Source organism: Protobothrops mucrosquamatus, unplaced genomic scaffold (genome assembly GCF_001527695.2).
Source record: "Protobothrops mucrosquamatus isolate PMUCROS unplaced genomic scaffold, P.Mucros_1.0 scaffold_211, whole genome shotgun sequence".
NCBI classification, from domain to species: Eukaryota; Metazoa; Chordata; class Lepidosauria; order Squamata; family Viperidae; genus Protobothrops; species Protobothrops mucrosquamatus.
Window position 1 is genome coordinate 265,666 of NW_015386287.1, and position 14,816 is coordinate 280,481.

The window sequence follows — 14,816 nt, forward strand, 5'->3', positions numbered from 1 at the left end:
TCACACACCCCCAAAAGGTGAGGAGGCAACGCTACCGCAGGGAGCACAGAACTTTTTCTGTAAAACGGTAGCTTTTGTAGAACAGGGGGAAACAGGAAATAAAAACCTCCAAAGATTTCAAAGAGAAACACCAGGAGAAACTAAAAAGACGCCGACGCAAATGTAAACGGTTACGAGAGAAACCCTAAGGTCACATAGGTGATTCAAAGCAAAAACAAAGAAAAAAGAATTCACCCAGCGCAGACGAGTAACGTTAGTCAGGGGGGCCAGGTGAGGTGAACCGAGAAGCAGCAAGTGGAAAACAGACGAGTGACAGGAAAAGCGGGAAGGTTTAGCTGCCCGTGCGAAAAGCCCTCGAAAGGAGAGGCAAAGGCGCCAGGGGCTCGGGGAGGCAAATCCGAGGACCCTGCTGGGGCATCATGAGCAGAAGGGCTGAAGAGGGCAGCGGAGGGGAAGGGGGGAAGCCCGGGGAAAGAGGGTCAATTCCCCCCTCGGCCAGGCCTATTGTGCAAAGGCGCTGCTAGGCCCGAAGCCCCTTTCCTCGCGCTCCCGTTAGCCAGGCTAAGGGACCCAGACGGAACCGCCCCTTCTTCTTTCCCAGGGAAAGGCCACGACCTAAACGGGCGGCGGAGGACGCCGGGCTTGCTGGGATGGAGGCGGGAAGAGGCGGAACGGCACGCGGCGCGGGTGCCCGTCTCTGTCAGGATCTCCCCTCACGAGCAGCGATGACTGCACTCTCAACGCGATGCCGCCGCCGCCGCCGCCGCCATGTTCTTCCTGCGCCCGCTCTTCCGGATGCTGCTGGCACTCCCACCAACCTCCCTCGTCCCTTTCACGCGGCCTGGCTCCTTCCGTGCACCCGGCAAAGAAGCGAATCCCCTCCGCGCATTCGGGGAGGATGGCTGGAGCGGTGGCCGCCTGTGTCCTTCCGTCTCCAGCCTCAGTCACTGTGCGGCCGCCATCTTGGTTTCACCTCTCACTGGCTGTACGGGGTCTCCCAGCCAAAGGCAGCACGGGCCGGGCGCGAACATTTAAAGGGCCCGCAGCCTTCGGGAAGCTTCAAACGAGGCTCCGTTGAAAGGCGCGCGTCACACCTGGTTCCAAGCGACCAAGGGAAAATCACGGAGCAATCTCCCGTAAGAAAGCAGAAATGCTCTCCTGCGAAGGATTATGAGGCTCGCCCCTATTTTCTTTTCTTTCGCTGCAGCCAAGACCATTTTCTAAAAGACGTTTTTCGCACAGTGGAGTAGCAAAAAAAAAAGAAAAAAAAAGAAAAGCAAATGTATCTACCTTTATTTGCCCAGGTTTCGGAACCGGCTTTTCATACATCCTGGAGCCTGTTCTTGGAAAACCCTCCTTCTGATGGACTACCAAAACAGGCTGTGGTAAAGGTGGCAGGGCTCACAACAAATAAACGTGCAGCAGTTTTGTAGCTTTGAATGCTTACAACCAGCATCTAATTAACTATTTTATAGCCACCCACTTTATCTGCCATAACTGGGTGGCTCAAAGCAACAGAGATAACATTTTTTTAAAAACAACAACAATGAAGCCAACATGGGACACACACTCCAACTCCCAGTACCCTAAACTGACACTCCCCAATATATTTTTTAAAAAAACAATCACTGGGGCTCCAGCCTCACCCTATCCCAATGTCTGGGGGGGAAGCTGGCTTCTTATTCATGGCATGGGTGCTTATGGGAGATGATATAATAACAATAATAAAAAAACAATATGATATAACAACAACAACAATAATAACAATAATAATAATATTATAATAATAAAGTTGGAAGGGACCTTGGAGGTCATCTAGTCCAACCCTATACCATTTCAGACAAATGGCTGTCCAGTTGTTTGGCACATGTGACACTTCTGTTCTGCAAGTTGCATTGACCACTGGTATACTTCCAGATACAATTAATAGCCCTTTGTGGGCTCGGACCACCTCCCTGCATTGTTGTCTACCAATTCTGTTCGATCCAGGAGAAGAGCCCTGTTCCAGGTCCTGTCTGTGAAAAAGCTCCATCTGGCAGGGCACAGGAAGAGAGCCTTTTCTGTTGTGGCACCTGCCCTTTGTATTATCATTCCCCCAGAGATTAGATTTGCCCTGATCCCTCTAGCCTGTCACAAGGCATTGAAAACCTAGTTTTGACATCAGGCCTAGAGTCCTGATACTATGGATAAGCCCATTTCTTAGCTGTGATTGTGTTAAATGAGTGTTCTAAGTCAGGGCTTTTCAACCTTTTCACCGATTGTACCACTTTTAGGATATGGCAATATTCGAGTACCATCAGTCGCCTAGCAAGGTGTCAAAAACTTGATGATCAAAAAAAAGGGAAAAAGTGATAAAGTACAGGTAGTCCTCGACTTACAACAGTTCGCTTAGTGACTGTTCGAAGTTACAATGGCACTGGAAAAAGTGACTTATGATCATTTTTCACACTTATCATCATTGCAGCATCCCCAGGGTCATGTGATTTACATTTGGATGCTTGACATCTGATTCATATTTATGATGGTCACAGTGTCCCGGGGTCAACTGATCCCCTTTTGCAACCTTCTGACAAACAAAGTCAATGGGGAAACCAGATTCACTTAACAACCATGTTACTAATTTAACAACTGCAGTGATTCACTTAACAAATGTGGCAAGAAAAGTTGTAAAATGGGGCAAAACTCATTTAACAAATTTCTCACCCCTTCTCCTTTTATACCCTCTCCTCTCCCCCCTCATCCTTTATATCCTCTCCTCTCTCCCTTTCTCCTTTTATATCACAGGTGTCAAACTTGATTTCATTGAGGGCTGCATCAGCATTGTGGTTACTGTTGGAGGGGGGGTGGCCAGCTCAACATCGCTCAGGTCAGGGGCGCCTCTGCAGGGGATCCGGAGGTCTCTGGTGGAGGGGGGTGGGACTGGGGTGGGTGCCAGGGCATGGTCCACTGGAGGAACCTCACCGACCCTCTTGGACCATGGGGGGGACTCCCCGATGGTGGTGCGGGCTGCCCAGAGCCCTGGGCAGCGGAGGGCAAGTGCCCAGCCCGGGGCGCCAGGACCCTGCAGCTCAACCCAGTCCAGCCCCACTTCCATGAGGGGTTGCCTGGCTGTGCTTACCTCCTCCTCGAGGCTGCTGCTGTGCTCACTCTCCTTGGCCAGGTTGCTCATGGTGGGTGCAGGAGGGCAAAGTGCGTGGGTCAGAGGGAAGCCCACTCCCTTTCCATTTGAGGAGACCCGGCTTTGTAACCAAAGCATCCTTCGCAATAGGATGGGAGACCACCAGGATAGGCCAGGAGGAGGAGGCAAAAGCCCTTTCTCTTTTGACTCTTTCTCTGGAGTCTTTTTTTCCTCTCCCTCTCCCACCAAAACTGCCTCCTTTTATATCTTTTCCTGTCTCCACTCCCCCTCCTCCTTTTCTCTTCCTGGTGAGCTGGAAGTGCTGATCCTGGGGCTTTTGTCTTACCCCAGCAGCCCTGCAGCTCCTGAGGACTCCCTCACGGCAAGTTCTGCGCTGCGCCACTTTGGCTCGTTCCCTCCCCGGCTACACTTGGTTAGGCTGGGCATGGTCGCGTACCACCTGCCAGGTGCCAATGTACCACCAGTGATACACGTACCACCAGTTGAAAAGCACTGTTCTAAGTTCTTTGGTGTTCTTTCATAGTATTAATGTTCATTCTTTTTGCTATATTTGTGTTCTGTTTTAACTGTTAGCTGCCCAGAGTCATGTATACGAGATGGGCAACCATATAAATAAATAAGTTCTTGGGTACCAGTTGTATCCATGAAGGTCCTACTCATGGCAACTTGAGGCTTATTGATCTCCTGGCTGGATTACCGTAATGCTCTCTAAAAGGACTTCCCTTAAAAAATATTTGGAAGCTACAATTGGTTCAGTTTGAGGCCCTACACAATATACCCATGTGACACCTCTGCACCATGAGCTGCACTGATACCCCCTAAACTTGCAATTCAAGATGTCAGTTGTTATCTATAAAGTCTTATACTCCATGGGTTGGGATAGTTGTGGGACCACTTATCTATGATCATTTCTGATCACATCACTACAACTGCTCCAGTTGGTATATTCTGGGTGGTCTGTCTTAGAACTGTCATCTTCTGGAACCTAGGAGTGGTGCCTTCTCATAGTGCCTACTCTATGGAGGAGCAGGCCCTCCCCTTATATGAGTTTGGCCCCAAACTTTATGGCCTTTAATAAAGCATTAAAGTTCTGAATGATTCCACTGGCATTGTGGTTGGAAGATTAAACCAGCCCTCTTTGTGGATTTGTGGTTTGGTCTGCACCAATTAATATTAGATTAATATTAATATTAGATTTTTTAAAGGTCTGAACACATATTATGCATGATGATGATGTTGGTTTAAAATTTCCATTGTATTCTATTGTTTTCTTATCCTCTGTGTGCCACCCAAAGTCAATTTTTTGAGATAGGCAGCTATATAAATTTTCTAAATAAAAAAACAATGTTAATTATATTACTTGCATCTGATCTTTATTTCTTTATCTTGACCTCCAGACCAATACTCCAATTTAACAATGACTGCAATTTTGCTTTTGCTTTTCTAATTTTGATGCAGTACTTGCTGTACTGTAGGCAAGTTAGTTGGTCTGTTTGAAGTTATTTTAATCCTTGCAAACACCTTATTTACATCCTTCATTATAGGTGGCAAGACCTTCTTGGACACTATTTTCAGTGCTAGCAGTTTTGATCTTTCTATTGGTAATTTGGCATAAGCCATTATTTTCTCTTAATTCTTCTTTTTCAAGGGGTCAGTTCATAGGTTGTTTCAGTGGTGGTCTATACTGGCTCTGTTGTTATCATTTCTTCTCATTTCTATACTTCATATCAGCTTTACCTGTATATTTGTAATTGTTGTTATCTAAGTTTCTACTATTCTATTATTGTTTTGAGATATTCCATTTTCACAATTTTTCTGAATCTCTTCCAAGTCTGCATCCCTATTAATGAGTTTCATTTGATCTGCTAATGGTTGTTCAGTAATATTTATAAGTTTATAAATGTAGAAATACTTTTCCAATGTTCAAACACTCACTTTAAATATCCCTGATTTGTTGATTCCAATTTATAATAGGCTATAAAGGCGTGATTTTCAAATACAGCATTGTTTTGTCTTTTCTGTTTTTGTTCTACAGTGCTAGGCCCTGGTTGTCCAGCCATAGTTTCTAAGTCCTCTTGCCCACCTGTCAACAGATGCCCAGGAATTCTTACATGGTCCTTGATTACCTGGGCAGCAATCAATCCAGTATTGGATTCTCAACAGTTAATGAGTTGATGGATACACTTAGTCTGGATTTTCTGCTGAAGCCTATCTGGAATGGGTGACCCTTCTGTTAGTACACACTACCACCCACATAGCTCTCTCTTTTCTTTTCTTTTTCTTCTTCTTCTTCTTCTTCTTCTTCTTCTTCTTCTTCTTCTTCTTCTTCTTCTTCTTCTTCTTCTTCTTCTTCTTCTTCTTCTTCTTCTTCTTCTTCTTCTTCTTCTTCTTCTTCTTCTTCTTCTTCTTCTTCTTCTTCTTCTTCTTCTTCTTCTTCTTCTTCTTATATTTATGCCTATGTACTAAAGGAAAAGAGAATCAACCAAAATTGCAGATGTGAGGAAGGAATGCAGAAATCTAAATCTCTCCAACAAACTGATAAAACACATATCATTGCTTATTTTAATGAAAAGGAAAAAGGAAAAAACTGAAGAAGTTTCTTGGATGAGAAATGAAACATTTTTAAAGAAAAAAAATCAAGAAAGTCCAATTGCCTTTTGGAAAAGCACCTTTGGAACAACTATGACCTGGATAGTTGAGAATCTCCATATACAAAAAAGGAAATAAATTTAAAATGACCGTTCTTGTTCTCCATAAACAAATAAGTATTATGTCAAGGCCATAGGAAGCAGTTTGTGTCGGTATTGTGTCGGTATTTCAGACAGAACTATGAAGTTGTAGTGCATGATCATCCTCTGCCACTTTAGAGAATTGTGTCCAGGTAGCCCTTCCAGTGAAACAAATATTTAAGCCTCCCCATTCAAGCATCTAGAATCCACTTTATACTCCTTTTCCACATCTATGAAAACTGATAGGAAGAAGAATTGAGGAGATAAGAAAAGTTCATCATGCGCAAGAAAAGAATGATGAAATGCTTGATATATTTGCATTGAGATGGACAATTGCAAATGGAAGACCACTGGGTTTATCTGATCTATGATAAGGAGGGGGGCAATACATTTCAAGTCTAGCTACTTGGATAAGAGGAAGCTAAAAACTTAGTAAAAACTGTACTTGGTCTCTCACAAGTGCTTTCTTGCTTATGTGCATTTGCCACAGAGAGATAAATTTTAGAGGGCAAATGACAGAGATTATAACAAAAGTTGCTTGAAGGGGAGACCTGCTGATCAAGTAAAGCAGAAAGTTGCTATATACAAATTCTACAAATGACAAATTAAGCGAGTTTTCCTGTTCATAGGAAATGTAACAACATAAAAATTGTACTAGCATAGTGTTAGTTTTCTCTGCCCATTTGATGATATGATGACAAATGTATATGAATTCAGCAAATGGAAGAGACTGGGTATAAATTGAGTGATGGGGCATATAACAGTTTAATTTGTGAACTACAAACATGGGTGATATAAAAACTGAAGCAAGAGAAAACTGTGCACACCTGATCTAATGTTTTGATTTTTTGTGAGGGCTCCATATTCTGCTGTTTTTCTTGCCAGGGACACTTTGCTGAAGATGCCATAGTTCTGGTCTGGCAGGAGAAAGAGTCTTGAGTAAAAAGCAGAAATTCAGTTTGTTTAACAAAAGAGAGACTGTACCAACTGAATTAAAAATACATTTTTTGAATCCTTAAAAGTGGCTTGTTCTTAAATAGATCCTTTAAATTCATACCCTAGTGCAGTGATGGTGAACCTTTTAGAGACCGAGTGCCCAAACTGCAACCCAAAACCCACTTATGCATTGTCGGGTGCCGGGTGGGCGTGGCCCATTGGGTGGGCATGGCTCCAGTGGTAACAGCAGACTGGGTGGGACTAAAAAGCTCAATCAATCAATTCCAACTTTGCAAGATCTTTTTTTTTTTTCTGCAAGAAGTTGAAATTGACTGATTGATTGAACCTTTTTTTTTGTACACGGCGGCGGAGGCCTAAAGCGAAAAGGTTTTATAAAACCCAGCTGAAGGCCTAGGACTGGGGCGATGGCACGCGTGCCCACAGAGAGGGCTCTGAGTGCCGCCTCTGGCACCCATGCCATAGGTTCGCCACCACTGCCCTAGTGGGCACTGTGCCAGATCAATGAAAAATCTTCAATAAAAGTTGGCAAAGCCTAGAAAATCTTGGAACTTCTTTGCTCTTCTAGGTGCCTCCCATAAAAAAACTGAGTTTTTGCAGAATTCATCTGCATGCCTTCTCTAGAGATCTGATATTCCAAATATCAGATATCAGCATAGGAGCTGAAACACATTCCTGCCATGAGTGTAACTGATTGCTTTTTCTGAAAAAAATCAACATGTAATCCAGATAAACTATTACATATTTGCACAAAATGCCTGAAAATGTCTAAGTCATGAATCTGAAAAATACAGCTGGACAGTTCATTAGACTACAGGGCATTATTGTGTATTCATATTTGTCATACCAAGGGTCAATGTGCTCATGTCCCTCTTTCATCCAAATCAGATTGTAAGCTCTCCTCTGATTTATCAAGTGGGTAGTGATTTGTAATGGCCACGAAATGTATATGTTTGTACAGTAATCAGGTCTTGAAGAATTATCTTTCTTTTTTTATAAGGTACAGATGTAAGGAAAACAGGTAGATAAATCCTTGTTTTCAGATTGTAGTCCAGAATTTTTTAAAAAATCAGTTAATTCTTGAGTAGATATGGGATATTGCCAATTAAGTGGGATCTGGGCTCCTGGGATGAGGTTGAAAGTCCAATGTGGAGGTAAAGTTGTGGTTTCCCTCAAAACAATGGGAAAATCCATATACTATTTTGGCATTGAAAGAGGTGCAGACAGAAGTGTTGAGATGGGGGGGGATGAAAAAGAATCCTACATTTGTTGATGTTGACATTGTGAAGGAAGAGTAATCCTTTGCTCTCGGTAAATATCAGGATTGCCAGTTTGAAGTCAGGCTATAGGCTTTTCCAGTGGTAAAATGGACTGTAACACAATAGCCTTATCTATAAAATTGGCAATTATCCTAGAGTCCAAAAGAGTTGTATTTCTAAACCATGAATTTGCAAAGGCTATCGGGTTATAAAGTACAATTGCATAATGTCACATATTGGACCTAGTGTACTGTAGTAAAAATACAATCCAAGGTTTCACTTTCATTGTTTCTCTTTTGCAGTGAGGGACCTCATCATTTCTCCTGTTTGCACAGGCTCCACATATTTGGAGTCTTAGCAGGCAACAGGGAAAAAGAAAACTAACTGCCCATGTGGCTGATCCCTCTTTCAGTAGGCTAAGAATAAAGGCAACCCTAGTTCAATCTGTAGGAAATCCACTGGCATGCCCATGATGAACAGTTTACACTGTGTTGTGAAAGTCAGGAATTCACCTTGACCCATTCTGAACCTCTCAGGTAGACTTTCAGGAGAATGGAGCAACATTGGTCAGGCAGCAGCTTTGAGGCCTATTCCCAGATGAAGTAAGCTATATCCCAAATGCTATGCTAGCTGTATCATTGTGTTGGAAGAAAAATCAGTTCCAGTTCCAATCTGGGAGAAAAGGTGCTGGAAATAAAAATGGAAGCTAGCTGCTTAGGAAAGAAGGTCTGTTTATTGATGAGCAGAACTAACAACAGCATGCAGTTCTGGGACAGCTGACAAAATGGAGTTGAGAGTAGATGGATTTTTATACATTTTTTTTGTGTCTTTGTGTTTGAGATGCCTATTTGTTGTGAAATGTACTTTGATTTGTGCTTGACTGTGCTCTCTTAGTATTCTAATTATTGTGGCTAGGAGGTCATGCCCTGTCCTTGGAGCTGGGTGGGAAATGTAGATTTTAGAAGTCTTTGTTTTCTAATCCCATCAGCTCCAGTTTTCTGTGGGAGCCGTGGCTGAAGGTGTTTTGCTTATGAATAGAGTGATCCAGTCTTTCTGAATGGATTACAAAATCTCCATTTCTAACGATTAGCCTCTTTGGGTTTCTGCTTGAGGCAGGAAGACTGGGGCTCTTTTTGCATTGCCGGCAATGAGGTGGGTACGGCTTCAGTATGATGAAACTGGCCCACTGGCCGGCAGTTTGACACCCCTGATTTAGTCATTTGCTGCCAAGAAACAAGAGAAAGCCAAGAGATTGAAAGAATCTCAATAATGAAATTGATAAGAAAGAACTGGGTATCAGCTTTTACTCTCTTGGCATCCAGACAGAAGAAGAGTAAGATGGAAGTTACTTCTTTAGCCAGAAACAGAAGACAGGATCTTCTTCAGTATCTGAGGCTGGCTGGAGCCAATGAGATCAGTGCCTCAATGGAAACTCAAAATGTACAGCAGACTTCAAACAAGGAAATCTGAGACTGCAGGACAGCAGTTGGAAAATGAAAAGACCAGACATTGTCAAAGCATTCAGATTTCAGTGCAGGAAGGCATCAACCACAGAAGTCTGGATTCCAGTCAAGATACTTAAAGGAATTAAATTAACTCTCAAGCTACCAGCCAATACTCTGAATTGGTATTGCAAACTGGTACAGTATATGGATGCCAACAGAGCAAAATACAAGACAGATTGTTAGTCCTGTATGGGAGTGAGCCAATTAACTAGGCAAGCAAAACACAGTCAGTTGTTGTCCTATTGTCTAACAAAGCAAACTTTAGGATATAAGAGCCAAAGCCAATAATGTCTTTCAAAGACAAGTAAGGATGTATATCTTTAATAATTTTCAGTTTTTTTCTTTCTTTTACCATGTCAGAGAAAGTTTTTGTGTCTTATCATGACATTTACTTTTTTCTGTCAGAAAAGTAACAGTGTGCCGTGCCTGCAGATTGAATTAAAGTTCTCTCCCGCCCAAAAGCTGATTCTAAGTCAAATTTGGAACTAAGGCACACCATTTCTGCAAAATGCAGTTTGTATAATTACCACTAGATGGTAATGTTTGATTTTATTCTAAACTTTTGAGGCTTGTCTTCTGCCTAGTGTTGTAGGATGAAAAATTAAAAATCTACTCCATCTTTGGCAATATATTCACGTTACATATTTGTTATTTGGTTTATTTTATCCCAATGTGATTGCAACTTCTGATACTTTACAGAAGTTAGAGGTTTTAGAGAATTATGTGGGGTTCCTAAGTCAGCAATCTTTTCTTAGAGGAACCCGAATAAATTAATAATAATAATAAATGTTGGAAGGGACCTTGGAGGTCATTGAGTCCAACCCCTTGCTCAGGCAGGAAACCCTACACCATTTCAGACAAATGGCTGTCCAGTCTCTTCTTAAAAACTTCCAGTGTTGGAGCATTCACCGCTTCTGGAGGCAGGTTGTTCCATTGGTTAATTGTTCTAACTGTCAGGAAGTTTCTCCTTAGTTCTAGATTGCTTCTCTCCTTGATTAGTTTCTATCCGTTGCTTCTTGTCCTGCCTTCAGGCGCTTTGGAGAATAGCTTGACTCCCTCTTCTTTGTGGCAGCCCTTGAGATATTGGAACACTGCTATCATGTCCCCCCTTGTCCTTCTCTTCGTTAAACTAGACATACTCAATTCCAGCAACCGTTCCTTATATGTTTTAGCCTCCAGTCCCCTGATGATCTTTGTTGTTCTTCTCTGCACTCTTTCTAGAGTCTCAGCATCTTTTTTACATCGTGGTGACCAAAACTGGATGCAGTATTCCAAGTGTGGCCTTACCAAGGCATTGTAAAGTGGTATTAATGCTTCAAGTGATCTTGATTCTATCCCTCTGTTAATGCAGCCCAGCACTGTGTTGGCTTTTTTGGCCGCTGCAGCACACTGCTGGCTCATATTTAAGTGATTGTCCACTAGGACTCCAAGATCCCTCTCACAGTTACTACTATTGAGCAAGGTACCCCCTATACTATACCTGTACATTTGGTTTTTCTTTCCTAAATGTAGAACCTTACTTTTTTCACCATTGAATTTCATTTTGTTAGATAGCGCCCAGTGTTCAAGTCTGTCCAGGTCCTCCTGTATCTTAAGCCTGTCTTCTGAAGTGTTGGCTATTCCTGCCAGCTTGGTGTCATCCGCAAATTTGATGAGTTCCCCATCTATCCCCTTGTCCAAATCGTTGATGAAGATGTTGAAGAGCACTGGGCCTAGAACAGAGCTGTGGGGCACCCCACTACACACTTCCCTCCATGTAGATGTGGTTCCATTGAGGACCACACGCTGAGTACGGCCGGTCAGCCAGCTACGAATCCATCTGGTGGTGATGCTGTCTAACCCACATTTTTCTATCTTATTGAGTAGTAGGTTGTGATCTACTTTATCAAATGCCTTACTGAAGTCCAAGTAAATTATATCCACAGCATTCCCCTGATCCACTAATTTTGTCACTTGGTCAAAGAATGCAATAAGTTTTGTCTGGCATGATCTGTTTTTGACAAACCCATGTTGGCTTTTAGTAGTGATTTTGTTTGCCTCTAGGTGTTCGCTGATTCGTTGTTTGATTATCTTTTCCAGAATCTTCCCAGGTAGTGATATTACTCCTGTAACCTAGAATAACAAGTTTGAATGACCTGTCTTGGTAAACCAATGGTGGGCTATATTAAACAACATGAAATTCATTTCTTATGGTGTTAAAATGAGATAAGCACAACAGCTTACTATGTCCTAAAGAACATTCACTAAGTGCTGTGTATAATTACATTATTATTGGACACAGAAAACAGAAATTTGAACAGTAATCAATATGATTAGATCTTAACCTGTGGCATTAAATTTGGAGCTATAATGCTTCCTTTTCAGCAGAATGACTGTGTGGTAATCCACAGATACCGGTAGTTTGGGAATCACTTTGAGAAGGAAGAGAGAGGAATAGAACAAAGTATTACATTGAATCCTTGGACAGGAATGTTGTTATACTATTAATTTTTATTTCAGGTTCCATTTTATATCATGCATCTTTTTCTATTAGGCATTCTCTTGCTGTATGGCAATGAACCAACCATATTAATCTGTAGAGACAAAATTTAAAAACATAATATTTTGAATCTTTGCCCTTGTTTTAAATTCCTGGATGTATAAAGCATATATGTAACAGTGGTTGGTGTTTTTTTTTCTTTTTGCTATCTGTACTTTTATTTTCTTTTGAAATTATCTCTGAATAACTTCTTAAAATCTAAAAATGTTCCTGCTTAATTTACTTACTTTTTGGGAGGAGCGGGAGATAGATTAGTGTAATATATATTTTAATTTATATTTTATCAGCCTCATAATTAGGGAATTTCTCCCTACAGTAAAATACATAATAATGCATTCATAATGTTTGTTTTTAACTTTGTTTTTAATCTTGTTTGTTCTTAACTTTAATTACTTTTTTGCAATGTATTAACATAAATGGCAATGCTTGCAATAATTGCTAGATTTGGTCTACAGAACTTTTAATCAAGAAATAATTGGTACTTAATAAATACAGAGATAGAATGGATTTATATTTAATAATTCTTTTATTTTACATTTTAATTATGTTATTATATACTGTTGAATGACATTTTCTAAATATCAGTCTATACTTTTGCAAAAATAAATGCAAACATAACTGACTTCCCCACTCAAAACTTAGAAAGTTCATGGCAACAGCAACTTGAATAATGTCATATTTAGAAATAAAAGAACACACTTCGTGTTATCTAACAAGAAAAAAACTGTAACAAAACCCTTCAATTCTTGTAGGCCAAATTAAACAAAAATAGCCACATACTGGCATGGTAGTGGGAACATTGACAGTTATGATTCATTGCTCTCAACAGATGTTTCGGAAGCTGTGACAATTGAAGTTTTTGATTCTACTTTGTTTCTGTTTTTATTCCTTTTAAAAAAATTTACTATCTGGATTTCATAGATATGCAGAAGAAAAGCCGTAAAGAGAATCCCTCCTATTGACACAGCTACAATTGTGCTGATGAGATATTGTCCTGGGAAAGCCAGCGGGGAATCATCGACATATATCTGCAATAAAAAAATATATCCTGGTAAATTGAAATAATCACATTACTTTAAAAGTTGGGACTTGAGATAGATAACTCAAGTTTACATTAGCAAATGTACTTTTGAAGGCAAGGTTAGCATTGCAGGATTAAAATGCAGATTTGAAAATTTATTGCAATAAAGAAGTGGAAAGAGTTTTTTCAGCTGAATTTTCATTTTAGGAGTATTCAGACTTTCAAATGCAGTACAGGTAGTCCTTGACTTATGACTACTTAGTGACAGTTTGAAGTTCTGACAGGCCTATCTGGCGGGGGGTACTTATGACTTCAATTTGAAGAACCAATAACTGTACCCTCTGTGGTCACATGACCACACTTTAGATGCTTGGCAGTTCGGCTGCATCTCTAGCCATTTGCGATGTTCTGTGGTCACATAACACATTTTTTGATGGTTTTAGTGAAAAACCAGTATTTACATCCATTTTTGGGCAAAACTGCACCTATAGTGAAAAAATGGTTTTCTTTTAATGATCGCAGATTCACTTAATGACTGTGGTAATTCTATTAGCAATTGTCACCTAAAAGGTCATAAAATTGGTCACGTAACCAATAATTTTATACCCATAAGTTACAATAGTGATGGGCAGGTTCCAGTACAATTGTAACCTGAGGTTATATGTATATTATAAGAAATGAATGAATGAACGAATATCAATACATCAGTCAATTAATCCCTGCCAAATTCTTGTAATGTTATATTTGAATTCCTTAATGGTATATTTACTTAACTTGCTTAATTTCTAGAAAGAGACAAGTAGGGGCTCAGACTTGTGGTACATCCATTGTAGTCCTCAACAGAACTACATCTACATGGAGGGAAGTATGAAGTAGGGTACCCCAAGGTCTGTCTTAAGTCCAGTGCTCTTCAACATCTTCATAAACAATTTAGATGAAGGAATAGAAGGGGTACTCATCAAATTTGCAGATGATACCAAGCAAGGAGGAATAGCCAAGATAGGCTCAAGATCAAGATGGATTTTGACAGACCTGAACACTGGACCCTATCCAACAAAATGGAATTCAGTGGTCAGAAAAGTAAGGTTTTATGCTGGATAAGAAAAACCAAATGATAGCTGTTGAATAGATAGTACCTGGCTCAACAGTAGTAACTCTGAGAGGGAATTTGGAGTCCTAGTGGACAGTCACTTAAATATGAGCCAGCAGTGTGCTGCAGCTGCCAAAAAAGCCACTGCAGTCCTAGTCTATATCAACAGAAGGGATGGCATCAAGATTACATAAACTATTTGTACTGCTATATATTGCCTTGGTAAGATCATACTTGGAACAGTGCATCCAGTTCTGGTCATTGCAATACAATAAAAAGGATATTGAAGCTCTAGAAAGAGCACAGAGAACAACAAAAATGATTAGGGGGCTGGAAGCTGAAACATATCATGTCTAGTCTAACAAAGAGGAGACTAAGGGTGACATGATCGCAGTCTTCCAATATTTGAGAGGTTATCACAAAGAAGAAGGGGTCAACCTATTCTCCAAAGTACTTGAAAGCAAGACAAGAAGTAACAGATGGAAACTTATCAAAGAGAGAACCAACTTAGAATTAAGGCAAAATTTCCTGACAGTGAGTACAATTAATCAGTGGAACAACTTGCCTCCAGAGGTTTATT

General features: G+C 40.8%; 1 protein-coding gene across 1 annotated transcript in view; it reads right to left on the bottom strand.

The window, feature by feature from the left end:
* Positions 1-12,931: 12,931 nt before the first annotated feature.
* The window catches only part of CATSPERB (cation channel sperm associated auxiliary subunit beta), a 71,403-nt gene continuing 69,518 nt past the window's right edge, over positions 12,932-14,816 (bottom strand). Inside the window, exon 26 of the mRNA XM_029286343.1 lies at positions 12,932-13,153. Coding sequence (XP_029142176.1) covers positions 12,932-13,153 — 222 coding nt within the window. The remainder of the gene's footprint in view (positions 13,154-14,816) is intronic.